Source organism: Geotrypetes seraphini, chromosome 2 (assembly GCF_902459505.1).
Source record: "Geotrypetes seraphini chromosome 2, aGeoSer1.1, whole genome shotgun sequence".
NCBI lineage: Eukaryota > Metazoa > Chordata > Amphibia > Gymnophiona > Dermophiidae > Geotrypetes > Geotrypetes seraphini.
Genome location: NC_047085.1, coordinates 413631159 through 413658224, shown reverse-complemented (window position 1 = coordinate 413658224; position 27066 = coordinate 413631159). Strand labels below are relative to the sequence as shown.

The window sequence follows — 27066 nt, the reverse complement described above, 5'->3', positions numbered from 1 at the left end:
TCTATTCAACAAGAATTATTAAAATTAAAAGGTAAATATAATGAAATCTCATCTAAGATGATTAGGAAAGATTTATTTTCTCAACAAACATTGTACTATGGTAATTCAAACAAATCAGGAAGAATATTGGCAAACTATCTTAAAGCGAAAAAAAAGAAAAACAAAATTAATAGCAATAAAAGATGAAAATGGAAATACATATACACAAATTGAACCTATTTTAAAACAATTCTTAAAATTCTATAAATCTCTTTATTCTTCCGAAAATTATCTAAATAAAGAAAAAGATGGTTTTGAATTTTTAAAAATGTTAGAGGGTCCAAAAATTCCTGAACATATAAAACGAAGTTTGGAAGAACCAATATCACAAAAAGAAATAGGAACAGCTTTGAAGTCTCTTAGAGTTGGATCCGCTCCAGGTGGTGATGGATATACAGTGGAATTTTATAAAACATTTCAAAACTTTTTATTACCCTATTTATTAAATCTTTATCAATATCAACTCAATAAAGGTTGTATTAAAGGCACTATAGCAGAATCTTTGACTATTGTTTTGCCAAAGTCCAATAAAGATCCCACTTTGGTATCAAACTATAGACCAATATCTTTAATAAATGTAGATGGAAAATTATTAGCAAAAATACTTGCGCTAAGATTAGCTAAAGCTCTCCCCCATATAATAGGTATGCATCAAACAGGATTCGTTGCTCAAAGACATTCATCTCATAATACCAGATTAACATTCCATATGTTATATTTAACAAAGAAAATGAATGAACCTACTTTTGCAATTTCATTAGATGCAGAAAAGGCCTTTGATAGAGTAGAATGGCCTTTTATGTATCAAGCAATGGAATGGTTTGGTATAGGTCCTGGATTTATACAAATGATACAAACAATGTATAGCTCCCCTTCTGCTAGACTATATATTAATAATACGTTTTCAGAAAAATTTAATCTACAGAGAGGAGTTAGACAAGGATGTCCCTTATCCCCTTTGCTGTTTGATATTGTTTTAGAACCCTTAATATTAGCTATCAAACAAGCTAAGGAGATACAGGGTATACCTCATTCAGATAAAGAATATAAGATATCTGTTTACGCAGATGATTTATTACTATATCTGAAGAATCCAGAATCCACCATTCCACATCTACTTGAATTGATTGAGAAATTTGGAAATTTTTCAGGATATAAAATTAATTGGAATAAATCAGAAATTCTTCCACTAAATATACATTGTACAAAAGGTTTATTTGATACATTCCCTTTTGTTTGGAAGGAAGAATATATTAAATACCTTGGAATTTTGATAACAAAAACAGTAGATGAAACAATGAAAATTAATGAAAAATGCTTATTACAAAAAGTAACAGAAATGTGTGAGCAATGGAATCCTTTGCATTTATCTTGGTGGGGAAGAGTACAAACTGTAAAAATGATGATTTTACCGGTAGTATGTTACCAAATGGGGATGATACCAGTTTTCTTTCAAGATTCGTTTTATACAAAAATAAATAGGACTTTGACAAAATTTATATGGCTTAATAAAAAACCAAGAATTGCTCTAGCGTCATTACAAAAACCAATTAAAGAGGGAGGGGTAAATTTTCCCAACTTTTATAGGTATCATCAAGCCTATATCTTACGTCATGGTATGTATTGGATCCTCCCAGAACCCACAGATAATATTCCAGACTGGTTTTGGCTAGAATGGAGGCTTATGTTTCCATTACGTCTTAATCATGTAATTAGTATCAAAATGCCAAGGTTATACAAAGATCATAAAATATTTATGGATACCTGGAAAACTCTAAAATACATAAGTAATCTTACTCAAATTCCAATTAGTAAATCAACCAACCAAACTATATGGCTAAACCCCAAGATCAAAATTGGCGGTTTTAAAGTCATCTGGAAACATTGGATGATAGCAGGCATTCGCACTTTGGATGATGTAATTAAAAATGATAAATTGCTGGAGTTTTCACAATTGCAACAAAAATTTGGTCTCAATAAAACACAATATTTTAAATGGTTGCAATTGAAGCAATCTATTCAGAAAGGGTTCCCTGAATGGAAAGATCTCGCTAAATATCACAGTTTGGAATTCTTATGTTTCCAGATGGACTCAATAGGTCACAAAGCCGCACAGTGGTATAAATTAATATCCGGATATATAAATAAAAAACCAAAAAATGGTCTTAGAGACATTTGGAGCATTGAGATAAAACACCAAATTAGTGCATCTCAATGGCCACGACTTTGGTCTTGGAGGCTAAAATGTACGGTGTCAGCATCTATGAGACAAACTTGGTTTTTTCTTCTTCATAGAGCTTTTTGGACCCCTACTCGTTTACAAAAAATAGATAGTTCAAGATCTAATAGATGCTGGCACTGTCATATTGAAATTGGGACATTAGATCATCTTTTATTCTTTTGTCCATTTATCCTATCATTCTGGAAATCAATTTGGCCCCAAATTAACAGAATGTTAGAAAATCCAGTAGCCTTGACATATGATACTATATTATTTGGAACAACTATGAGAGCAAAAAGCCAAATTTCATCCAGTAATAACAAACTTTTATTTATTTTAACTGGAATTGCAATACAACAAATTACATTCAATTGGAAACAACATGATAGATTGAACTATATGTTCTGGTGGAATTCGGTATGCCACATATATAAAATGGAACTCGCTATTGCAACACACAAAGGATACATGAATAAATTTAAAAAAATATGGGGACCATTAACCGATTTTTGTAAAGAAGGATAATTTTTCCCATAAATAACACTGGAAACATCTGAAGACCGTTAACATGATTTCTCTAATGAACTTTTCCCATGATAAGATAATTGTTAAGAGGGAAATGGGGTGGGTTTTTCAATTTTGATTATTACATACTAAATTAATATTTAAAAAATGTACAATAAAATTGATTTATGTATTATTGGTTGGGAAGGAGGGTGGGACAGGGGATTATTATATTAATGTTATACTTGATATTAATATATGAGTTAGTCAAGTGTGTATTTAAGTTTCTATTGAGTTTATTTGTAACACTTGTTGTAACACAAAAAATGAATAAAGATTTAAAACAGAATACTAATCTAACCATACTCTAGTTAGTCCAATAAAAAAGGTATCACCTGATATCTTTTGTTTGTTTTATTTCTATATATTAAAATTATGTTCAATTTCAAAAAGTTATTAAGACTATTTTATTTCAAAAACCACATCTCAAATTGAATACATTTATGATAGGATGATTATACATGTTCTACTTTTGCTTTAATTAAGTTCCTGATATTTTTATGAGGTATTGTTAAAACATAAGTATTATACTGTTCAATTGTATCTATGTATTTCCAGGATAAATTGTTCCTGCTTTACTTATTGCAATCCACCATAATCCTTCCTATGTAGTATGGGCGGAATATAAATGCTTGATAAAGTAAAGTAAAGTAAAGTAAAGTTGAAACCCAATAGAGATCAGTTATGACACTGCGGGCTCCTTTTACAAAGGTGCGCTAGCATTTTTAGTGCACACACATGATTAGCGCGCGCTAGCTGAAAAATTACCGCCTGCTTAAAAGGAGGTGGTAGCGGCTAGCGCGCAACGCATTTTAGCATGCACTAAGCGTGCGCTAAAACCGCTAGCACACCTTTGTAAAAGGAGCCCTGTATCACAAATTCTGAATGAATGGTCCTCTAGTGATAAAGGCCATTTCTTGAACTTAAGATCTTTAAGCTAAGGGCCCTTTTTACAAAACCAAGGTAGCAATGCTGCCACGGTATATGCATCAAAGCCCAATCAATTCGTACAGGCTTCAGTGTATTTACTGTGACAGCATCGCTACTACGGCTTTGTAAAAGGGGCCCTAAATGTTCATTGGGGGTTCTTTTGTTAGAGTAGGTTGATAACAAATTGTTTTACAAACTTACCTTTGGACCAGGAACCCCTATGCCTGGTATCCCTCTTGGACCAGAAGAACCTTTGGGACCTGGAATGCCCTAAATAATTAAAAAAACAAAACAAAACCCAAAACAAATGTGTCTAGACTAGATATTAATCTCAAGTAAAACTAGAAATGTCATATTTTTTTTTAAATGTTAACTTGAAATATGCTAACGTAAATAGATCACAAACTGATATACAAGCTGTGAAACACATAGTGAGCCATATGTTTGATATAGGCCCTTTTTAAAATCTGTTTATTTGAAGTAAACTCCATGGTACATTGATGAATTTTAATTATATACAAAAAATGAACTACCATTTCTTCACTGAGATTTAAAAATGGTACCTAATTTCTATATGCTTTATGATGAAGATCACTAATAATTTTAATAGTTCTCCTCTGAACTCCATCCTAGATATATCTTTTTGAAGGTGTAGTTATCTTTTTGGGCAAACTGCATGGACCATATAGATCTTTATCTGCCATCATCTACTATGTTACTATGGTTTCCAGAAATGTACACAGTAGTAGAAATGAAGTCTCAGAGACTTATACAGAAGCACCATCACCTCCTTTTTCTTATGGCTATTTTTCTCCCTATGCAATATAGTTTATAGTTTATTGATTTATATCCCGCTTTATATACAGCGGGTTCCAAAACATACTTATATAATATTATCACATCACATAAAATTAACAAATCAGGCAAATACCACATTTCAGCAACCAACACCTACAATTATATTAAAGCTTCAAGTCTCATATTATGCATACAAGCATCCTTCTAGATTTTGCTATCATCTTTTCTATCTTTTGAAGCATCAGATATGATTATTCTTGTTTTTCTTTTGTGCACAGAAGTACTTTACCCCATAAGCAACCCCAATACAAGACCATAGAGCAGTGTCTCGCAAACTTTCTGGCCGGCAGCACACTAAATCTAGTGCCCCGGCTGGAAGGCACCCAGAAGTGCATGGACAATAACACAATGACATCTCGCGCAGGTGGGACATCATCGCATTGACATCCACGCATGCGCGGGGGCCCATCTGGCCATGAACCGCTTCGGTGGAGGGATCTGGGAGGTGCAGGGAGAGGAGGAGAATCATCTGCGCCAGCTGACTTCCTACAGAACATGTCTCTCGCCGCATGGACGACTCTCCTCCTCACCAGTGTGTCGCGGCACACCTGAAATCTCAGGAGGCACACTGGGTGTGCTGCGGTACACAGTTTGCGATACACTGCCTTAGGGTCACAATAAAATTCTTTATTTGGGACTTTGTACAATTAAAGACTTTCATTGTGACTCTAAGGTCTACTTCTTCTTCATCCACATTAAAATGGCTGCTGCAACCCCTAGAAGCAGCCTTGCAGTACTGCTATCTATATCTATATATTTTTTAAACATTTATACTAATATAAAATAAAAGTGTGCACCTGTTCTCCTTGAACACCAATACCAGTAGGCCCTACTGGTCCTGCTGGTCCAACAGGTCCAATGTTACCCTGCATAAAAATGTTAGAAGTAGTATTTTCAATGAATGTGTGAATGGATCTTTTTTACTGGACAGTCTAAGTATAAACGTTCTCTGATTAAATATCTAAATAAAAACCATACAAACAGCATTGCATGAAGGATACACGATTCATGAGAATCTAATTATATTAACACAATGATAACAGTTTCATAAAAAATAAAACATGAAAAGTATATCAATATATGACTTGAAAGTGCTGCTCCTCCATGTAAAGCCACACAAAACGAACCTTGTGTAGAAGGACCCCACAATGTGCCATTGGGCCTGGATTCTCATCAGGACGCCAAAAGTTAGGTGGTGGTAGGTTTCCAATAGTGGCCAACCCAGGTCCCAAGTACCTAGCTAGATCCCAAGTAGTAAAACAGATTTTATGCTGCTTATCTTAGGAATAAGTAGTGGATTTTCCCAAGACATCTCAATAATGTCCTATGGATTTCTCTTATAGAAAATTATCTAAACCTTTTTTAAATCCCCAAAATTAATTACCCTCCAAAAAGGTGCCACCACGCGACCCCCAGGACCAGAACCTAGGGCCCTGGCAGCTAGTGGCACATAGTGACACTGAAGCCCAGAAATAGGCATGGTTAGGAGCAGCACTGGATTTTGGCATCACTATGCACCGCTGGCCATGATTATGACGGGACTCTGGGCGCCGGAAATGTAGGCCTGTGAAATCCTGGCCTACATTTCCAGTGCCTAGGGTCCCGTAAGTCTGCAATTCTGGAAGTGGTACCTGTTGGTGATTGACATGTGGCAGGCACCCATTTTATAGGTGCCTGCCACGGTAGGCGCCATTTACATTTTTCCTACCCTGGGCCAGTCTTCCACTTTTGCCTTAGGCCCACCCAACAGCTGGACATACCATTCTGCAGCTATCAAAAACTGAGGAGGGATGAGGGGGCAATGGTAAACATGTGAGGGGGTGGAGTCCACAAGCCACTTCATTCCTCTGCCTCCCCTTTCCTCTTCCCCTCCAAATCACCTTAGTTGGAAGGGATACCTCAAGCACCACCAGCTGGAGAAATCTGAAGCTCACCCTAATCACCTAAAATGTGGCTGTGAACAGCTCAAAGTGCCATTGCTGATTCAGGCATTGTGAGTGTGCTCATATAGTTCCTGCAGGGCTACCCTCAGGCCTTTAGTTTAATTTATTAGAATTTGATATACCACATTGATTATACAACAGGTCCAAGTAGTTTACAATAAAAGAAAAGAACTCCATTGCAATAAAAGGACAAACCTATCAAATGATTAAAACACATTCACACTTAAGACTTTCCATGCGTGCAACATCGATATAACTAAAACTGGAATTCATCTTGACAAGCTAAAAACAAAGGCAGTATTTAAACCGCAGGAAGCAGCTCACATAAATCTCATGGTTAGGGGGTGATGCAGGATAATCAATGCTGTGCCATTTCCAGTGACAGGCGTTCAATATCCTTTTTTTTTTTTTTTTGGGGGGGGGGGGGGTCAGCACCAATTTAATCGGCTAACTCAATATTCAACATTTGCCACTTAAGTTATTAGCAGCCAAAGACAGACATGTTATTTATGTGGCCCAATTTGGCTGCTAAACTTGGCCAGTCAGCACTGAATATTAGCAGTTATCAAGCAATATAGCTGGTTAACTTTTCGGCACAGATCGCAAATATTCCGTGAAGATAACGAGTTATCTCATGTTGTAAATTTTCACTTAGGCACTGAAATACTAATTAACTGGTCAGTAGCAGTTTCTGGCCAGTTATATAACTTTTAACATCGGGAGGAAAGCAGCTAAATAATTTGAAATCTCTGATAAACTTTTCTGTTTGTTGCAAAAGTAATGAATGTATGTATGTACTGTATGTTTGGGGTTTTTTTTATTTTTTTAAAATCTTTATTCATTTTAAAACTTTCAACAGGTGATGTAGATTACAATAAGAACATAAGCAATGCCTCTGCTGGGTCAGGCCTGAGGTTCATCGTACCCAGCAGTCCGCTCACGCGGCGGCCCAACAGATCCAGGACCTGTGAAGTAATCCTCTATCTATACCCCTCTATCCCCTTTTCCAATAGGAAATTGTCCAATCCTTTCTTAAATCCCAGTACCGTACTCTGCCTTATTACGCCCTCTGGAAGTGCATTCCAGGTGTCCACCACACGTTGGGTAAAGAAAAATTTCCTAGCATTCGTTTTGAACTATTCCCTTTCAACTTTTCCAAATGCCCTCTTGTTCTTTTATTTTTCGAAAGTTTGAAGAATCTGTCCTTCTCCACTCTCTCTATGCCCTTTATGATCTTATATGTCTCTATCATATCCCCTCTAAGTCTCCTGTTCTCCAGGGAAAAGAGTCCCAGTTTCTCCAATCTCTCAGCGTATGAAAGGTTTTCCATTCCTTTTATCAGACGTGTCGCTCTCCTCTGAACCCTCTCGAGTATCGCCATATCCTTCTTAAGGTACGGAGAGCAATATTGGACGCAGTACTCCAGATGCGGACACACCATCGCCCGATACAACGGCAGGATAACTTATTTAGTTCTGGTAGTAATACCCTTCTTGATTATACCTAGCATTCTATTCGCTCTCATGGCAGCCGCTGCACACTGTGCCATCGGCTTCATTGTCATGTCCACCATTACCCCCAAGTCCCTTTCTTGGGTACGTTCAATAACATCCTTCCCATCGTATAGCTGTGCCTCGGGTTTCTGCTTCCCACATGTAGTACTTTACATTTCTCAACGTTGAACCTCATCTGCCATCTCATCGCCCATTCCCCTAGCCTCTTTAGTCCGAGCTCCACTAAATAGTTTGGTGTCGTCCACGAATTTTATTATCTCACACTTCGTCCCTGTTTCTAGATCATTTATAAATATATTAAATAGCAGCGGTCTGAGCACCGAGCCTTGCGGAACACCACTCATGACTCTCCTCCCTCTGACATAAATTGATTCATATTATATTTCCTCCCTCCCCCCTATACTTTAATAAATAAAAGGGGAAAAATACTTTATTTGATAAAATCAATCCATACAATATTGTGTTAATGGCTCCCAAACATCATTAAACTTTTTGTAACGTCCTTGCTGAATAGCTAATATTCTTTCCATATTAAAGATATGGCACAATGAATTCCACCAAAAATTATAATTTAATCTATTATAATTTTTCCAATTTCTTGTAATTTGTTGAATGGCAACTCCTGTCATTATGAGTAAAAGTTTATTGTTTTTTTAAGATATTTGACTCTTTTTCCTCATTGATGTACCAAATAATATCGTATCATATGAAAGCGCTACCGGATTCTCAAGTAAATTATTAACTTGACTCCAAATAGATTTCCAAAAAATATGTACTAGAGGACAAAAAAACAATAAATGATGACAGTGCCAACATCTATTAGACTTAGAGCAATTTAACTTTTGTAAACGTACCGGGGTCCAAAATGCTCTATGTAAAAGAAAATACCAAATTTGTATCATAGATGCAGACACTGTACATCTCATCCTCCAAGACCAAATTCGTGGCCATTGAGACACAGTAATTTGATGCTTAATCTCAATGCTCCAAATGTCCAGAAGACCAGTTTTTGGTTTCTTATTCATAAATCCAGATATTAATTTGTATCACTGAGCAGCCTGGTGTCCCAGGAAGTCCACCTGAAAACATAAGAAAGGCAAACTGTACTTATCATTAAGATTTTTCCATTCATGGAATCCTGCCTGAATGGCTTGCTTCAATTGCAACCATTTATAATTTTGTGATTTATTAAGATCATATTTGCGTTGCAATTGTGAAAAGTCAAGCAACTTACCATTAGAAATAACATCATCTAAAGTACGTATACCTGCCTTCATCCAATATTTCCAGATGACCTTATATCCGCCAATTTTAATCTTGGAGTTTAGCCATATGGTCTGATATGTTGATTTAAGTATTGAAATAGGTGTTAAATCATTAACATATCTTAATGTTTTCCATGTATCTACTAATATTCTGTGATATTCTAGGCATTTTGATGCTAATGACATGACTTAATCTCAAAGGAAAAACGGGAAAAATGTTCCAAATGATAAAAAGAATTAACTAAAAGGTTTCAGTACGGGCTTGGGTTTCCCTCGAATGAACGACAGCCCCGGGCAGGTATTCATGAGTGAACAAGCACTTAAAACAACGTCTAAATAAATCCTGCCCCATACATCATGTGACCTTAAATAAATATAATATAAAGTGCAATGTGCATCCAATGCGGAAACCAGGAAAAATGCAAAAATATACAAAAATATAAAAAGAACCCAAACTTTCAAAATCTAGATATCCCCTTGAATGACCATATATAATGAAAAATCCATAAAATATATATGAAAAAATTTCAGCGTGATTGAGCCGCTGCTTTTGGTGAGAGGTTCATTATATGAAATTAACTGCATTTCTAATCCTTGGACCGAGAATTTTGCGGTTCTGATTTCTCCCTCCTGACGAAGTATATCGAAACAGGACCTGTCGAGAGGAGTCACAGCCTGCTTACAATAAAGCCAAGTTTCGTGGAGTTATTTCCTTCACGAAAGGAGACACAGTCTGTTTTATACAGAGCCAAGTTGTGTGGAGACATTTTTTACACACGAGCTAAGTTATTCTCTTATTTATGATTCATTACTTATTTATCTATTTATTCACTATTTTAGACACTATTTTGCACTTGTATTGGAACTTGATCTTTAATTAATTAAACTGTTACATGGACTATTTGATTTTTTGATATATTAAGCATTTATTACATACTAACATATTAATCTAACAAAATTAATTTAATAAATTAAAAAAAATAATAATATCAGGTGGAAGCAGCAGTTAACTTAGGAAATTGCTTCACTGGTATTACAACTTTCTATGAAGGAATGAAGAAGACACCTCAAAAAGTAGAACTATCATAATACCTTGTCACCCTTAATGGAAGGGCCTGGAGACCCAAGTGGTCCGGCTGGTCCTTCAGAGCCTTTTTCACCCTGTAATTAAAATGACATATAATACTAAGTGTTAATTTTGGCGATTCATATTCAGTAAACACAAAACCATTCTGCACTATGTGTCCTGTGTAGAAGACATTAATGAGTAAAGTAGACAAGGCATGCATAGATGCATTTTCAAAAGCTTGGAGCTATCGTTCTAAACAATTTTCCCTTAGATAGAGAGGTCAATATTCAAAAGATTTTCTGGGGTTAATTTTTGGAAATAGCCAGCCAAACCTCAGCATATGAAATTTCCTCCCTACTTACCCAAAAAATGTTATCCAGGTAAATCATTGCCCACACAGAGTTTTCCTGGATATTCAAGTGACTGGCTAAAAGTATCTGGATAAACCAGGTCATAGGAACATAAGAATAGCCAAACTGAGTTAGACCAAGGGTCCATCTAGCCCAATATTCTACTTCCAACAGTGGCCAATCCAGATCACTAGTACTTGGCAAAATTCCAAATAGTAGCAGATTATGGACTTTCCTCAAGGAATCTGTCCAAACATTTTTCAATCCCGGATATGCTAACTGCTTTTACCACATCATCTGGCAAAGAATTCCAGTGACTGGCTAAAATTATCTAGTTAACCCTGATCAATAAAATCCTAAAGTAGCCCAGATAACAAAGATAAGCCATGATTCCCCTCATTCCAACCCCCCAAAATAGAAAAATGCAACAGACAAACAACCAGATACTCCCTCCAAGGAACATCACAAGCACCAAATATGCCCTGTATGACACCCCCCCACCCCCAACCGAAGTGGTGCACTCCTGCCCTGCTCACTTTGGTGACGCCAACATAAAGGAAGCCAAAGGACAACTTTCTTTGTGTCCTCTGTGGCTGCATCAGCCACACATAGCTTGCTATGGCCATGCCCCCTCATATCTGTTGATAACAAAAATAGTGGGCAGGCAGTGCCAGATTACCATGCTGTCTCTCATTGCTATCCAGCCCATGAAAGAAAAACTTCAACTAAGTGCCAATCACTCCATCTTCTATCAAATAGAAGCATGGTGGCAATTCTCTGCCTCTCTTCATTCTTCCCCAAAGTGACTGAAAGCCATGTGACAGAAGCAGAGGATTTTATCTCCTTCTGCTCCTTCTGCTCAGTTTAATACTAAGAAACCTGTTTATTAAATTGCTCTCATTTGCAGTTTAACCCTAGCTGTACTACTAAGACTGACAACAGGGCAGAAGCATCTGGAATCACTCCTGCCAGAAACCAACCCATCAAGGACACCCTGGTAAATGCTGGGAAGAGGATCTGAGGGTGGGAGGGATTGAGGGATTGGTGGGAGGGAGGTGTAGGTAGGGTTTGGCTACTACCGTGTTTCCCCGAAAATAAGACCTACCCCAAAAATAAGCCCTAGCATGATTTTGGGGGTAGGTCTTAATATAAGCCCTTCTCCCAAAAATAAGCCCTAGTCACCGGTGGCAGCAGCGCTCCCCCCACAACCCTTCCATCTCTTCCACCCATCCAAATTCCAACCGCGAGACCGAAATACAGCACCTTATAACAAACCGCATCATCGGCAGCACAGGCCCCATCGTAGCGTTCTCATGCCCGGGTGTTCCTCTGCCGCATTGTTGATGACATCATCTCCAATGTGGCAGAGGAATGCCCGGGCATGAGAAAGCTGTGATGGGGTCTGTGCTGCTGACTATATGCTTTGTTATAAGGTACTGTATTTCGGACTCACTATTGGGGTTCGGATGGTTGGGAGAGATGAGAGGGTCAGCAGGGCGCGGGGGGTGAGGTGCGGTGGTGGGGGGGATGGGAAGGATTAAAAATGCTCCACGGGGAGATGGGAGAAAAGGAGGGATATAAGCTGCAAGGGTTCTGCTGCACAAGGGGAGGGAGGGATATAGGCTGCAAGGGTTCTGCTGCACAGGGGGATGGGAGGGAGCGGAGGAAAGATGCTGCACATGTGAAGGAGAAAAAGGAAATAGGAAGAATTGAGGTGGAGGAGAGGAAGGGAGACATAATCCTTGTACAGTACATGGAAAAAAAAAATAAGACCTCCCTGAAAATAAGACCTAGTCCCTTTTTTGGGCCCAAAATTAATATGACAGTGTCTTATTGGGGGGGGAAAAACAGTATTAAAAAAAATTGCTGCTTGCAAGAGCAAGGAGAATCAGGGGGATATGAGAGAGTCTGAGATGCTATAAAGCAGTGTTTCCCAAGTCAGTCCTGGATTACCTCCTTGCCTGACAGGTTTTCAGGATTTCCACAATTACTATGCCTGAAAGAGATTTGTATATACTAGAGGCAGTGTACACAAATCAATTCCATGCATATTCATTGTAGATTCCCCAAAAACCTGACTGACAAAGAGGTACCCCATGATTGACTTAGGAAACACTACTGTAAAGGATATTGCTGGAAGGAATTAGGGTTTTTAAAATTTAAATTTAATGCAGTGGCAGATAAATCAGATAAACTTATTGCACTATCTGCTGATGTATTTACCATGCATGTACAGAAAAGGGGGAATGCAATAAATGTGTCCAAAGTTAGGTGCTGGGATGATCTGAACTAAGCTAGTGTTCTGTAAAGGGCGGTGTTTTTCTTAACCCCTTTTAAAGGGACTTAGCTCCTCCCTTTTACTATATATCAACCAATCCTCTCCCAGACTGAGTTACAACAGTGACATCCATTCAATCTCTAGATTTAAACCTAACAGTGCCACTATATATAGTTTATATATTCATTATTGTTCCTTATAATTAAGTGTTTTTTCTAGAGATTGAATGGATGTCACTGTTGTAACTCAGTCTAGGAGAGGATTGGTTGATATACAATAAAAGGGAGGAGCTAAGTCCCTTTAAAAGGGGTTGAGAAAAACGCCGTGGCCATTTTCACCGATAGTGTAGTGGAGAGAAAAGCAATGTGGCAAAAGGGTAAGTGAGACAAATAAATAGGAAAATGTAAGATATGATAGGAGGGTGGCTTTTTGAGAAAATATAAACTACTGTAATAGTGATGTATGTATGCTTCCAGGGAATTATCCTTGACAAAGCTGATAATGGTGAAACATGTGCATGCCAGGTACAAATAAATATCCCCTGGCTATTGGAGGCTGAAAAGTTATTGAGTTAACAAAACTGAGACCCTCTTTTACTAAGGTGCGCTAAACGATTAGCTCGCACTAATTGATTTAGCGCGTGCTAAACGCTAAAGCGTGCATGTTAGTCTATGGATGCGTTAGCGTTTCGCGCGCGCTAATCGGTTAGCGCACCTTAGTAAAAGAGGGGGTAAAAGATAAGTCACATTTAAGTCATATTTATTTTTAAAGATATAAGACATGGAGGCGTGGCTTAGCACGCACACAAAATGGTCGTGTGATCGCAGTGCTCCTCTTACCTGGGCAACCGTTGAATAAATAAAGATTTTCCTTTTAAACTGTTTTCGGCTGAAAACATCGGAAAGGACAGCGGGAGCATGGCGAGCACCCGACAGAGTAAAAGTGAAACCGGAGGGGCGGTGAAAAGGCAGAAGCAGGATCAAATTACCCCGAGTAAGGTTCCGCTTCCTGCTGATGTATCGGAGGAGTTAAGCAAAGCTGAAGTTATGGGGGAACTGAGGCAAATCAAACAAATGCTGACAGAGACTGTGAGTAATATGGCAGAACTGAAGGAAGAAATCCTGAATATACACAGACAAATGGAAGTAGCTAATAAAAGAACAACAGAGTTAGAAGTTAAAATGGAGAGCTTAGAATGTGAAGGAAAAAGATGCAAAAATGACAGTTTGGAAATAATTCAATTGAAAAGTCAGCTGGAAGATTACGAAAACTGTGGAAGAAGAAAGAATATAAAACTTTTTGGAATACAGGAAAATTTGGAAGGGAAAAATGCAATACAGTTTTTAGAAAATTTAATTCCTAGATTATTGCAGTTGGATTTCAAACAGCCTTTGGAAATAGAACTGGCACACAGGAGTCCAATAAAGAGTCTGGAAAATCAAGGGAGACCAAGACCATTAATATTCAAGATGTTAAGATACCAGCAAGCAATAGAAATTTTAAATGCTGCCAAAAAAGATAAAAACTTAAACTATAAAGGATCCAAAATATGGTTTTTACCAGACTTTGCTAAAAATACAGCAAATATTAGGAAGAAATTCCTTGATCTGAGATCTCAATTAAAGGAAAAAGGATATAAGTATGGGTTATATTACCCAGCAAAAATGAGGGTATCTTGTGGGGATAAATCTTTGTATTTTGTTGATCCGGAAGAACTAAAGACCTTTCTTTCAAAATCAGAACCTATGTCATTTTAGCACAATGGGTGTTGAAATGAAGGGATAAATACTAAGACTGGATTGGTGGATATTGAACAAAAAATTAAATATAAAGAACTATGGGACTTTTGTTTGTTGGAAAAAGAAGAATATGCAACAAAGAACAGGAAATAAAAATGAACAAGTGAAAAAGAAAATAAAAGAATGTAAATAAGAAAGTAGAAAGAAGGATAGACTGGAAAGACATTAAAGTGAAGTTATTAGACTGAACTTTTAGGAGACTGAAAGATGGATGGTTGGAGTAAAGAATGAACAAGAAGGATTAAAGGACTGGACAAATTAACACAAAAGGAAAAGTGAAGACTGAATAGGAAAATAAATAGATGTGAAGAAGAAGAAAGCAGGACTGATAGACTAAAAGGATATTATAAAAAAAAAATAATAATAAATGACAATTGGCAGTCAAAAGTCTTTAAGAGTGGATGGATGGAGATAAGAAATAAATATGAAAATTCAGTTTATTTAATAAGTCAGAAAAGGAGAAAGTAAAGAATGAAAGGACAATAAGGAAAAGATTGCAGAATGGACTAATGATAGAAAGGACAAGTTATATGATATTTAAATGCAAGTAAAGGAAAGGAAAATGAATAATATAAAAGAAAGATAGATAAGAATTTATTGGTAGCTGAAGGAATGTAAAGATTGATGTTGTGATAATATAGTTTTAAAAAGATTGGATTTAATTTGGAGAAGAGGAAATATAAAAAGGGGGAAAAAAATAATTATTTTGAAAATGAAATACAAATGTTTAAATACAAATAGGGGATAAAAACTTATAAAATTGAATTTTTTTTTTTAACAGAAATATATGAAGAGATGGATATTTGTTGTTGGATATTTAAAAGAGGATAGGAGAAGATGGATTAGATAATATAAGATATAGGAAAATGATACTTTTTATTAAATATATGACTATGATAGAATTTTCTTGAATGAAATAAAATGTTGGGGGAATGAATTAGAGATTGGTGAAATGATAAAAATGCATTAATGGATATGCATTAATAAATATGGTTATGTGACTAAAGGTTAAATAATAGATAGAGAAATTAATTACTTTAAAATGGAAAAAAAAGAAAAAAGGTTTTATGATTAGAAGAGAGATATAATTAGATATATTGTGGAGAGGTAGTGAGTTTGTCTCAATAAAGGATAAAGGGGTTATTAATAAATATTGGTTGCCTGGGGGGGAGGGGGGAAGTTGGGATTACTGTCCAATGTGTGTCCTTAAGCAGTCATTATATTGGGGGGGAGGGGGGGAAGAAGGTGGGTATTAAAGATATTACTAGGATGATTAAGGAAAAGATTAATAAGGGATTGGGTAATTTGGAGGTAAGAATGTGTGCCATGGGGAGAAGTTTTTTAGATCTTAGTTATGGAAGAAGGGAAGAGGAAGATTATGATAAGGAGTATAAAATATATTATGTCTTTTAAGATATTTTCTATTAATGTCAATGGCCTGAATCATGTAATCAAAAGGAAAAAGGTATTATCATTTTTAAAGAAGCAAAGCGCGGATGTTTATTGTCTGCAGGAGACCCATCTTAATATAAAGGAATCACAGAAACTAACGGGTGGGTGGGTGAAAGAATGTTTTTTTGCTCCAGCAGAGGGTAAAAAAGCAGGAGTAGCAATTCTTATAAATAAAAAGTGTATGGCCAATTTTAAGATAGTAAATTCGGACCCACATGGAAGATGGCTACATGTTGATATAAGTATGGGAAATAATGCCCTCACGTTGTTCAATATATATGCCCCTAATTCGAATCAATCAGAATTCTTTAAAAAATTGCAGAGTATGTTGTTACCACTGGCTGCTTCTAATTTAGTGGTGGCTGGAGATTTTAATGCTGTAATGGATTCATTAATGGATAAAAAACCAGGTAAAAGTATAAAATCTTTAGGTTTAGATAATTTGGTTCAATCATGTGATTTGAAGGATATATGGCGTATTCTTCATTTTAATGATCAGGAATTTTCATTTTGTTCACAGGTTCATAAATCATTTTCAAGAATAGATTATATTTTTATTTCATCACATAAGGTGCAGCAAATGATTAAGGCTTCCATTGATCCCATTATCATTTCGGATCATGCGGGAGTGTGGATAGATTTACAATTAGATCAATTAGAAAATAGAAGACCTCTTTGGAGATTTGATAATGCATTGCTTGTGGATGAAAAATTTTTGGAAAATTTTAAAATACAAATTAGTGATTTCTTTCAAATTAATTTAGTGGAAGATACATCTATTGAAAATTTATGGGACGCTTTTAAAGCGACTATGAGAGGTCATATTATATCATATTCGGCTTTTGTTAGGAAACAGATTAAAAAACAGTATATAGAGTTAGAAAAAGAAATTAAAATACTAGAAACTAAATTGGTAAGCAAATGGGAACATGATGTATTACAAGCTCTTTTGAAAGCAAAAGGTAAATATAACGAATTAGCTTCAAAAATGATAAGAAGAGACTTGTTTTCCAAACAGACAATGTATTATGGAAATTCTAATAAGGCGGGAAGATTATTGGCAAATTATCTTAAAGCAAAAAAAAGAAGAACTAACATTAATGGGATAAAAGATGATAATGGTATAATAACCAATCAAACGGATATAATTGTAAAGCAATTTCTAAAATTTTATAAGGACCTGTATTCTTCCGAGCCTTATTTGGAGAGGCAAAAAGATGGTAAAAATTTTTTAGATTTAATTATTGGACCTAAGGTTCCTGATCATATAAAACGGAGTTTAGATGAACCTATATCATTAAAAGAATTAGAAACAGCGTTGAGATCTCTTAGAGTTGGATCCGCTCCAGGTGGTGATGGTTATACAGTAGAATTTTATAAAACATTTCAAAATGTCCTTTCCCCATATTTACTAAATTTATATCAGACACAACTTATAAAAGGTGATATTAAAGGTACTATGGCTGAATCAATAGTAATTGTTTTGCCTAAGCCAAATAAAGTTCCTACTTTGGTTTCAAACTACATTGTGTATTCATTAGTTGTAACTCAATATTTTGTACACTTCATGTAAAATATGAAAATGAATAAAGAATTATAAAAAAAAAAGATATAAGACATAAAAGTAATATTAAAATGAAGAGTGATGACTGATGACAAGGTGGGTGTGTAAAGCTCAGGGCTATGAGATGTTTGAGCCCTGAGTGACGGGCAGACTAGATGGGCCCTTTGGTCTTTATCTGACATCATGTTTCTATGTTTATAAAAATGTAGTATCTGGGACACCCAACTAATGGCAGTTATGAGGGGTAGCTGAAAAGTTCTCAGCCCAATCAAGAAGAGAGTGATGTGGAGCCATGAACATAAGAACATAAGCATTGCCTCTGCCGGGTCAGACAAGGGGTCCATCGTGCCTGGCAGTCCGCTCCCGCGGCGGCCCTCCAATGATATGAAATAAAACAAAAAGTGTCAAGAAAAGTGTGGAATAACTTGTAAGTTTCATGGCTCCACATCACTCTCTTCTTGGCTTGGGCTGAGAATTTCTCAGCTGACCCTTGTAGAATACCTGCATTTGCCTGCATATAACATCGCACCTACTGTGTTTCCCCAAAAATAAGACAGTGTCATATTAATTTGGGGCTAAAAAACGCACTAGGGCTTATTTTCAGGGGATGTCTTATTTTTTTCATGTACAACAATCATCTCTCCCTTACTCTCCTCAACCCCAATTCTTCCTCTTTCCTTCCTCCCCACCCCCCCACCCCCACCATGTGCAGCATCTTTCCTCCCTTCTCATCCATCCCCTTGTGCAACATCTTTCTATCCCTTCCTCCCATTCCCCTGTCAAGCACAACCCCATCAACCCTCTTGCCATGAGACTGACATACTGTACCTCCGAGGCCTCCTAAAGCAGTAGGGGTGGGGGTTGCTGAAACGAGTCCATATTTTTCAGCAAATCAGGCAGCACTAATGTCAGGGGTGGAGTCAGGGATAGAGGTCTGCACGGGAACGGGGATTGGGGGAATCCCGCAGGTCTCACGGGGGTCCCGCGGGAATTCCCACTAACCCACGGGACTCCCATGTGAACCCCCCTCTGGCTCAAGGCACTCCCACGAGAACCCCCCTCTAGCCAACGGGACTCCCACGGAGATGGAAGGCTTTGGAAGCAGGGTTCGTCCATATAATATAATGGACACGTCAGCCTTAGTAAAAGAGGGGGTTTATAAGTTAATTATCTGAACAGAAAACAAAAAAAGGGTTCCACCAAAGAGATTCTACAAGGAAAACAGCAGCGCAAACACAAAAGAAACTGTGGAATTGATGATCCTGTCAGAAATAATTGCTGCTTTTTATGGGGATGGAGAGGATCCTGGCGGGGACGGTCGAGGATGAGTGGGATTTCTGTCCCCGCACAACTCTCTAGTCAGGGAGTTTCAGGGGCATTCGGTGGGGAGGCTCCGGGGGTCAATCTTAACTAGGGCTTATTTTTGGGGTAGGGCTTATTTTCGTGGAAACAGGGTAGTTTCTGAGAATGTCCTTTACCCACACATGCTTCTTCCATGTCCATGCTCCCTTTGGAGTTGCACACTATGAAATTTAGGCGCACATGCTATAGAATAAGGCATAGAGCAGATCCGGGTAAAACTTCTAATTATTGTCAGTTAATGCTTTTTAACACCAATTATTGATTGTTGGTGCTTAATTAGCTAATTAGTTTATGCACAGATCTGTGAGCTGCAAAGTGTTTCAGCGAGGGTGAGAGGCGCCTGGGGTGGTGGTGCCCCTCCCTACCCTCATCTCCACCCTCTTGCTCCTTTCCCAATCCCCCCGTCATGTGCAACCCTTCTTTCCCTTTCCCTGCACCTCTAGTTGTTCGCCGCTGCGAGCAACAACGTGCTCCTCGCGACCCCTTTGGCTCTCCCACTGACATCACTTCCTATGTGCGGCACCAGGAAGTGACATCAGCAGTAGAGCCAATGCAGTCACGAGGAACACTTTAAAGTTGTTGCGCAAGTATGTAACTAGAAGTATGGGGGAAGGGAAGGGAGTGCATGTGGTGAGGGGGAGGAGCAGAAAGAGACGGGAAAGCAGGGATCCTAACATGGCACCCGAGCCGGATTGCCCACCCCACCCTCCCCTTACTACGCCACTGGATCTGCGCCCAAATTTAAGCAAGCTATACAGAATCCAACAGCAATTGTGTGCCCTGTGCAGTATCTGCAGAGAGAATACTAGCTATGCTCCTAATTACAAAGGATTTTAAGTTACTGTAGGTTAATCTCTGCAACTAATACACAATAACTGCAAAACTTTACCTCACCTTAATAAACAACCACCCCCCAAAAAAAAAGTTTATGCGGCTACCAGCACTGACAGTAGTATTCCTTTATTCCAGGGCTGCCCAAGTCCGGTCCTCGAGATCTACTGGCAGGTTTTCAGGATATCCACAATGAAAATGCATGAGAGAGATTTGCCTGTACTGCCTTCCTGGTATGCAAATCTCTCTCATGCATGTTTATTGTGGATATCCTGAAAACCTGGCCTGCCAGTAGATCTAGAGGACCAGACTTGGGCAGCCCTGTTTATTCAATTAATCCTGGGGTGAGTAGACCAATCCCCATTCAGAACAAAGTTGCTTAGAAAACCTGTATTTCAAAATAAGTGAATTATGCAACATATTTTACCTTCTGGCCTTGAATGCCTTCTCCAGTTAAACCTCTTTCACCTGGAAGCCCATTTGGACCTGGAGGCCCCTAAGAAAAAAATACAGATGTTCAGAAAAATTGCATACCATAAACAGAGAGAAAAATTACCATAGATTGAAGTGCTTCAGATCCTGAAATCCAAAGCTACAGTGCCGCAGTGGTATAGCTAGGATTGAATGTGCCTTGGACAAAAAACTTAAGATATGCCCTTATAACACCATCTCTCCCAAGGCAGTGGGGACTAGGTTGAAGGAAAGAATCCCTTTGTGCCTCTTTAAATCTTCACCAGCTGTGTGAGCAGTATCTTTTACCTGCTGCTTGTACTGGCTTGATCCTTCCCTCTGACATCACTTCCCTGCGAGTAGGAAGTGATGTCAGAAAGAAGGATGAGGCCAGCTTAAGCAATGGGTAAGAGATGTTGCTTGTGATCGGTGAAGATTTGTAGTGGTGAAGGGCACATGGGAGGAAAGAAGAGGTGCTGGCGCTTTTGCCAAGATGATGCCTGAAGCGGCTCAGTCCCCTTACTAATCCAGTGTGTATACTTCCCTGATGAGTTTACATTACAGAAAATCTTATATTGCTCAGGGCTTCTCAGCCCCCACCCAGCAACATCTGAGGACCAAAGATCCATCTAGCCTAGTAACCTGTTTCCAACAGTAGCCAATCCAGGTCACAAGTACCTGGAAGACATCCAAATAGTAGCTATGTCTAAATGTTACCACATCCTCTGGCAACAAGTTCCAGAATTGAACTCTTTGTTGAGTGAACAAATATTTCCATGCAATTTTATTGAGTGTTCCCTAGTATTTGTAATTTTTGAGACAGTAAAAAATTGACTCACTACTACCCGTTCTTCACCACTCAGGATTTTGTAGACCACAATTATATCCCACCTCAACTGTCTCTTTTTACAAAACAATAAGTCTAAATGCAATGCAACACCCGAGAAACAAATATTTTTCTTTATGTACTTTGTAAAATATAAAGTTATCAGGGTTGCAAATTTAAAACGCTTACATATTCCAGTCATTTAACTGAAAATAAAATGTGTTTTGCCATTTTTTTGTATGGGCATTTTACTATTCCAATCCATTTGGTCCTAGCCTCTTCTTTCAACTTTCCTTGTGTTGTCATTTAAGTTCTTTTCCAGGGTCTGACATTGATTGTTCACCTTAATATTTTTTCCCTATTTCTCTTTTCTGAGCATCTCCACTCAGTAGCTAAGCTTTTTCCCTTTTTCCTTCATTCTCCCCTTCTTTCTCCTTCTAATAATAATAATAATAACAGTTTATATACCGCAGGACCGTGAAGTTCTATGCAGTTTACAATGGTTATAAATGCTACAAATTAAGTAAAACTAACAAAGTAAAAGCTAGTGATTAACAGCTCTAGAGATCAGTTATTGTGAAATAAGATTGTACAAATCAGCTACCAAAGTACTTCAGGAACAGATATGTTTTTGAGTGTTTCCTAAATTCCCCATAAGTATTAGTAAGCATAATTGTTCTAGATCAGAGGTGTCCAACCTTTTGGCTGCCCTGGGCCGCATTGGCCGAAAAAATGTTTCTGGGGCCACACAAACGTACAAACACTGCAGCAAGACAGAGGAGGGAGCCGGCAAGACGGTAAACACCCGGGGGCAGCAGAGGAAAACATTGCATCGCCCTCGACATGGGCTGTACAAAATACTTCACGGGGCCGCAGGTTGTACACCCCTATTCTAGATCTTTACCCCATAATGCTGCCTGATATGAGAAAAGATGTTGATGGTTTTTTTAAATTTACATCCTCTAACCCAGGGGTGTCCAACCTGCAGCCCAAGGGCTGCATGTGGCCCCGTGAAGTATTTTGTGTGGCCCCGGTCAAGGGCGATGCAGTGTTTTCCTCTGCTGCCCCCAGGTGTTTACCATCTTGCTGGCTCCCTCCTCTGTCTTGCTGCAGCGTTTGCGCGGCCCCAGAAACATTTTTTTCGGCCAATGCGGCCCAGGGAAGCCAAAAGGTTGGACACCCCTGCTCTAACCAGTGGAGAAACTAAATTCAAGTCTTGTGTCTATTGATTGGGAAAGAGAAAAGGTCAGTTTCCTCCTTTTTATATCTCACTTACATAAAGATATGAGTTTTCCATCTTTCATTCTCACCTTTCCTCAGCCCTCATTTACCTTTCTCCAAGTTTTATTCCCCCACCAACCCCAGTTCATTACCTGTCATTCAAGCCCCAGGGCATCCAGCCCTTTCTTCTTTTCCTTATCTGCTACCCAGTCTCTTGGTTCTCTTCTCAGATCTTAAGGGGTCTTGTCCTAAAAATTAATGCATATTATATGCTGCAGAACTCATAGGAATAAAGTGGGTCCTGGGGCAAATAACATGCACTAATCTTTAATTTTTTTTAAAAAACCCTATTAGGGGAGAAGTTAGCAATATGGGCTATCATTAAGCTGGGTTATTTTATGATAAGTTGTTCTATTTTATCACAAAGGTCTTAGTATTTCATTTAAAGGGTTTTATTTAATTTTAGTATTTAGCTCATGCCTTTCCAATAGTAGCTCAAAGTGAGCTACTTTTCAGGTACACTAGGTATTTCCGTGTCCCCAGAGGGGTTATAATCTAAGGGGATCTTTTACTACGATGCAGTGAAATCTGGGTTTAGTGCATTCTAATATGAGACTTTCCTGTGTGTTTTGCCTAGTTTAAAGGCATTTACTTTCTGTATAAAACTTTCTGTGTAAAACCCCCATGCTTTGGAAGAGGTTTTTTTAGAGAAGAGTCATACTTACAGAAATATGCTGGCACTCTGTATGATTTTTTTTTTTTTCCTTCTCTCCATTGTGTATAAGATTTAAGTAGGGGGCTTTTTTCTTTCTTTTTTTTTTTCCATTAGTGTGCAGCACCTGGAAAAATTTAACACAGGAGCACTTGCCATCTCCTATTTAGGAGGCTCTAGGTTCTCCAGTGTTAACCGTGCATTATCAAGTTAGCACATGGTAATCCTAATGCACTAATTGGATAACAGGAATGTCCACTATCTGACTATGCCCTGCCTCCTCCAAAAATATTTTACAAAAATAGGCAACAGAGTACCATGCGCTAACATAAAATACCGTAAAACACTTTAATGTGTTTTGCACTAACCTGCTCTTAGGCACTAATCATGAATTATGGGCTTAGAGTCCTGTAGTAAAAAGGACCCTGCTTGTTATTAAGGCATCAAGGGTTAAGTGGCTTGCTCAAGGCCACAAGAAGTGTCAGTGGATTTTGAATCCTGGTCGTTAGATTCTTGGTATACCATCAGAGGTTTTGACATCAGGGGGAGCCGACTTTTGTAAAATAGTGCCAATGCGAGGCTGAAGGGCTCTGAGAGATGTAAGGGGTAAAATCCACATAGTAATAATAATAATAACTTTATTTTTATATACTGCCAACACCCAAAGAGTTCTAGGCGGTTCACAAAGTAAGAAAATTGAACAATTCAGTGATGAAACAGAACACATAAGAAGCCACAGTACAATATACCGTTTTATAAAACTATAGTATGAATACTATGGTATAATCATCAATCAAGTAACAAATTTTTTTAAACAAATAAGTCTTAACTAATTTCCTGAAAGTACAATAAGATGCAGTCTGTCGAATCATTTCATCTAACCAGACTTGAACTTTACCTGTTTGATAGGCCAAGGTTCTATCGAAAAAATTTTTATAACGGCAACTTTTGGGATTAAGAAAAGTAAATAAACCAGAGCGCTGAGTAGAGTTAGTCGGACTGTGCAATTCAAAATGAGAAAAAAGATAAGATGGAGATAATCCAGATAGCAATTTATAACAAATACAAGCAAATTTGAAAAGTATTCTAGCTTCAATTGGCAACCAGTGCAGTCAACGGTAGTAAGGGCTGACATGTTCCTGTTTTTTCAACCTGAAGATTAAACGGACAGCTGTATTTTGAATTAGCTTCAGGCCTTCTTTTACAAAGGTGTGCTATGCGTTTTAGCTTACACTAAATCAACGTGTGCACTAGCCACTAATGTGTCCATAGGATAACATGCACGTGTTAGCTTTTAGCGCGTGTGTAGTGTGCGCTAATATTTAGAACGCGCTAAAAAGTATAGCACACCTTTGTAAAAGAGGGGGTTAGTCTTCCTAGGATTGTTTTATAGTCATATAAGGTCAGTGACTCAGCTGTTTGGGTAAGCTAAGACGGGATGGGGTAGGGCAGAGCTTGTTAAAATCCTTAGAATGAAGACAACATCTATGTTAGCACTTGTTGCTGCTGCTCTGCTGATCACACTCCCTCTGATAGAGGAATTAACCTCAGAGGGGGCATCGCTGGCAAAGCAGCAGCAGTGTACACAGGAAAATGGTCCTATGTGCTTTCATCTGTTTATACAGGTGAGAGTCCTTCTGTCTGTCGCCAAACTTGAAATGCTGTAAGAGGATGATCGGGAGAGGAGGGGAGACAGGCCTGTGAAGGGAGTGGACCCAGTAACAGGAGAGGCAAGCACTGTTTTTATTTGAAATTTGTTTTGGGGGAGCAGCCATTCTCCTTGTGACCCTCTCACCCATGCCTCCGCATACCATATTTCTATGGTTCACAGTCTGCCGCGCTAACCACTAGGCTACTCCACTCCAGTGTTGCCTAAACAGCATTTTTGAGGCTCACAATAGATTATTTTTCTTCACCTGTACGAGTATATGTATTTTTCAGGAACTGCACCTAAATCCTGAACTGGAGTAAACTGACACCTTTATTATTACTGGGCTGAAGTAAGCAGTTTGTAAAGAAGGCCACTTCAAAACAAAGTGCCCCGTAAAAAAAATGTTCTTGAAAGCAGTATTTTGCTTCCCATAAAATATGTGTTTCATCACAATGCACAAAGCTAAAACAGCAGTTCAAAATTTTGAGATATTGGAGGGAGAGACATCTTTCAAAAAATTTTATTGTCCAGAACAAAACATAATGGGGCTCATAATCATAAAATTAAAGGCATCCAAAAACCATCATAAATCAGCACTTGGACATCCTAATCACTGGGATGTCCAAGTGCCAATTTTTGAAACCATTTTTTCTGGACAACTTGCAAGGCGTTCTAGCCGCTGTGTGTCCAAAGATCCAGGGGGAGTGTTGGGAGGTGGGTTATGGGCAGGTTTTGGGCTTCTTAGATTTGGACATCCTGTAACTATAATCAAATCTTTCCCAAAATGTTCTGGATGGAACACACACACACACGCACTTCCACAGTGATTATTAACCACATCCCACCTCCCAAAAAATATGAATGAAGTAGTACATACCTGTCTCAAGATATGGGAAAGGTTAGTAGAACATCACACAAGTGCCTTAAGTAGCCTGGTGGATGGGCTAATGAGCCATAGAGGGAAGGACCCAGGCCCATAAGCCCTTCTGACCAGTACATTATTGGTGGAAAGTGTGAGCCCACCAAAACCCACCAAAATCCTTCTATACTGCCATATAGATGCCACCTGCAGCCATAAGATCTATTGGGGTGGTAGACAGGTATGTATAATAGGTTTTGGGGAAGTTTTGGAGGGCTCACCATAAATTATTAGAGGGTTATGGTGAGATGTACACATTACGTCCTTTATATGAAGTTCACAGCAGTGCCCTCTAAGGCAGTGTTTTTCAACTCGGTACTGGAGTACCCGCTTGCCAGTCAGGTTTTCAGGATATCCACAATGAATATGCATGAAATAAATTTGCATATAATGGAAGCAGTGTATGCAAATCAAGTTTATACATTTTAATTGTGTTTATCCTGAAAACCTAACTGGCAAGAGGGACTGATTTGAGAAACAGTGCTCTAAGGTGTCCTACTGCTCTATTGGCATGTGTATGTGGCCCCTTGGACATCCAGCGGTTTTGAAAATGGGCATTATTTCTCCACCTCTGAATTTGGACGTTTTGAGGGAAACATCCAAGTCAGATTTAGACACCCTTTTCGAAAATGGCCCTCCACATGTGCAGATTAAATCCATTCTGGAGTAATATAATCATATCATTTTATGTCCTTCAGTACCTCCTAGCCTGTTTGGGTTTCAGATTAACCATAATGAATATGCATGAACATTCAAATATATGCCATTATGTAAATATATCTCATGGATATTCATTGCAGAAATCCTAAAAATTCAACTGATTGGAAACTATTCAATCTCTGTACTAGAGAAATATGATCAGAAAATTCCAAAGAACTTTCAAATTTTAAAAAAACATTTCTGTGTTTGTTATATCCTCTTGGTAATGTAATAATTTGTATTCTTGATATAAATATTATTTTCCATTCTATACAACAATAAAGCAGTAGTTAGGGAGGTTATTTATAGGCACTCCAGCAATGCAATCTGCATGTACAAGTTTTTCAACCTATTTTAAATAAGGTTGGGTTTCTTTTATTTGTTGTTGGGTTTCTTTTTCATCTGATACAAATAGTTACTTACAGGTAATCCTGGCTCACCGATTCCATTAGGCCCTATGGGACCAATTCTTCCTTCCTCACCTTTTTCACCCTAATAAAATGAAGCATCAAACCTAAAATGTTTAATTGTCATATCAGTTTTTTATCA

The 27066-nt window shown here is 38.1% G+C and overlaps 1 protein-coding gene across 1 annotated transcript in view; it reads right to left on the bottom strand.

Annotated features, from left to right (window-relative positions):
- Positions 1–27066, bottom strand: part of COL28A1 (collagen type XXVIII alpha 1 chain) — a 312775-nt gene that overhangs the window by 145184 nt on the left and 140525 nt on the right. Inside the window, exons 13-17 of the mRNA XM_033931029.1 lie at positions 26941–27009; positions 20467–20535; positions 10427–10495; positions 5410–5478; positions 3956–4024 (exon numbers count right to left, since the gene is read on the bottom strand). Of these exons, the coding sequence (XP_033786920.1) occupies positions 3956–4024; positions 5410–5478; positions 10427–10495; positions 20467–20535; positions 26941–27009 (345 nt within the window). The remainder of the gene's footprint in view (positions 1–3955; positions 4025–5409; positions 5479–10426; positions 10496–20466; positions 20536–26940; positions 27010–27066) is intronic.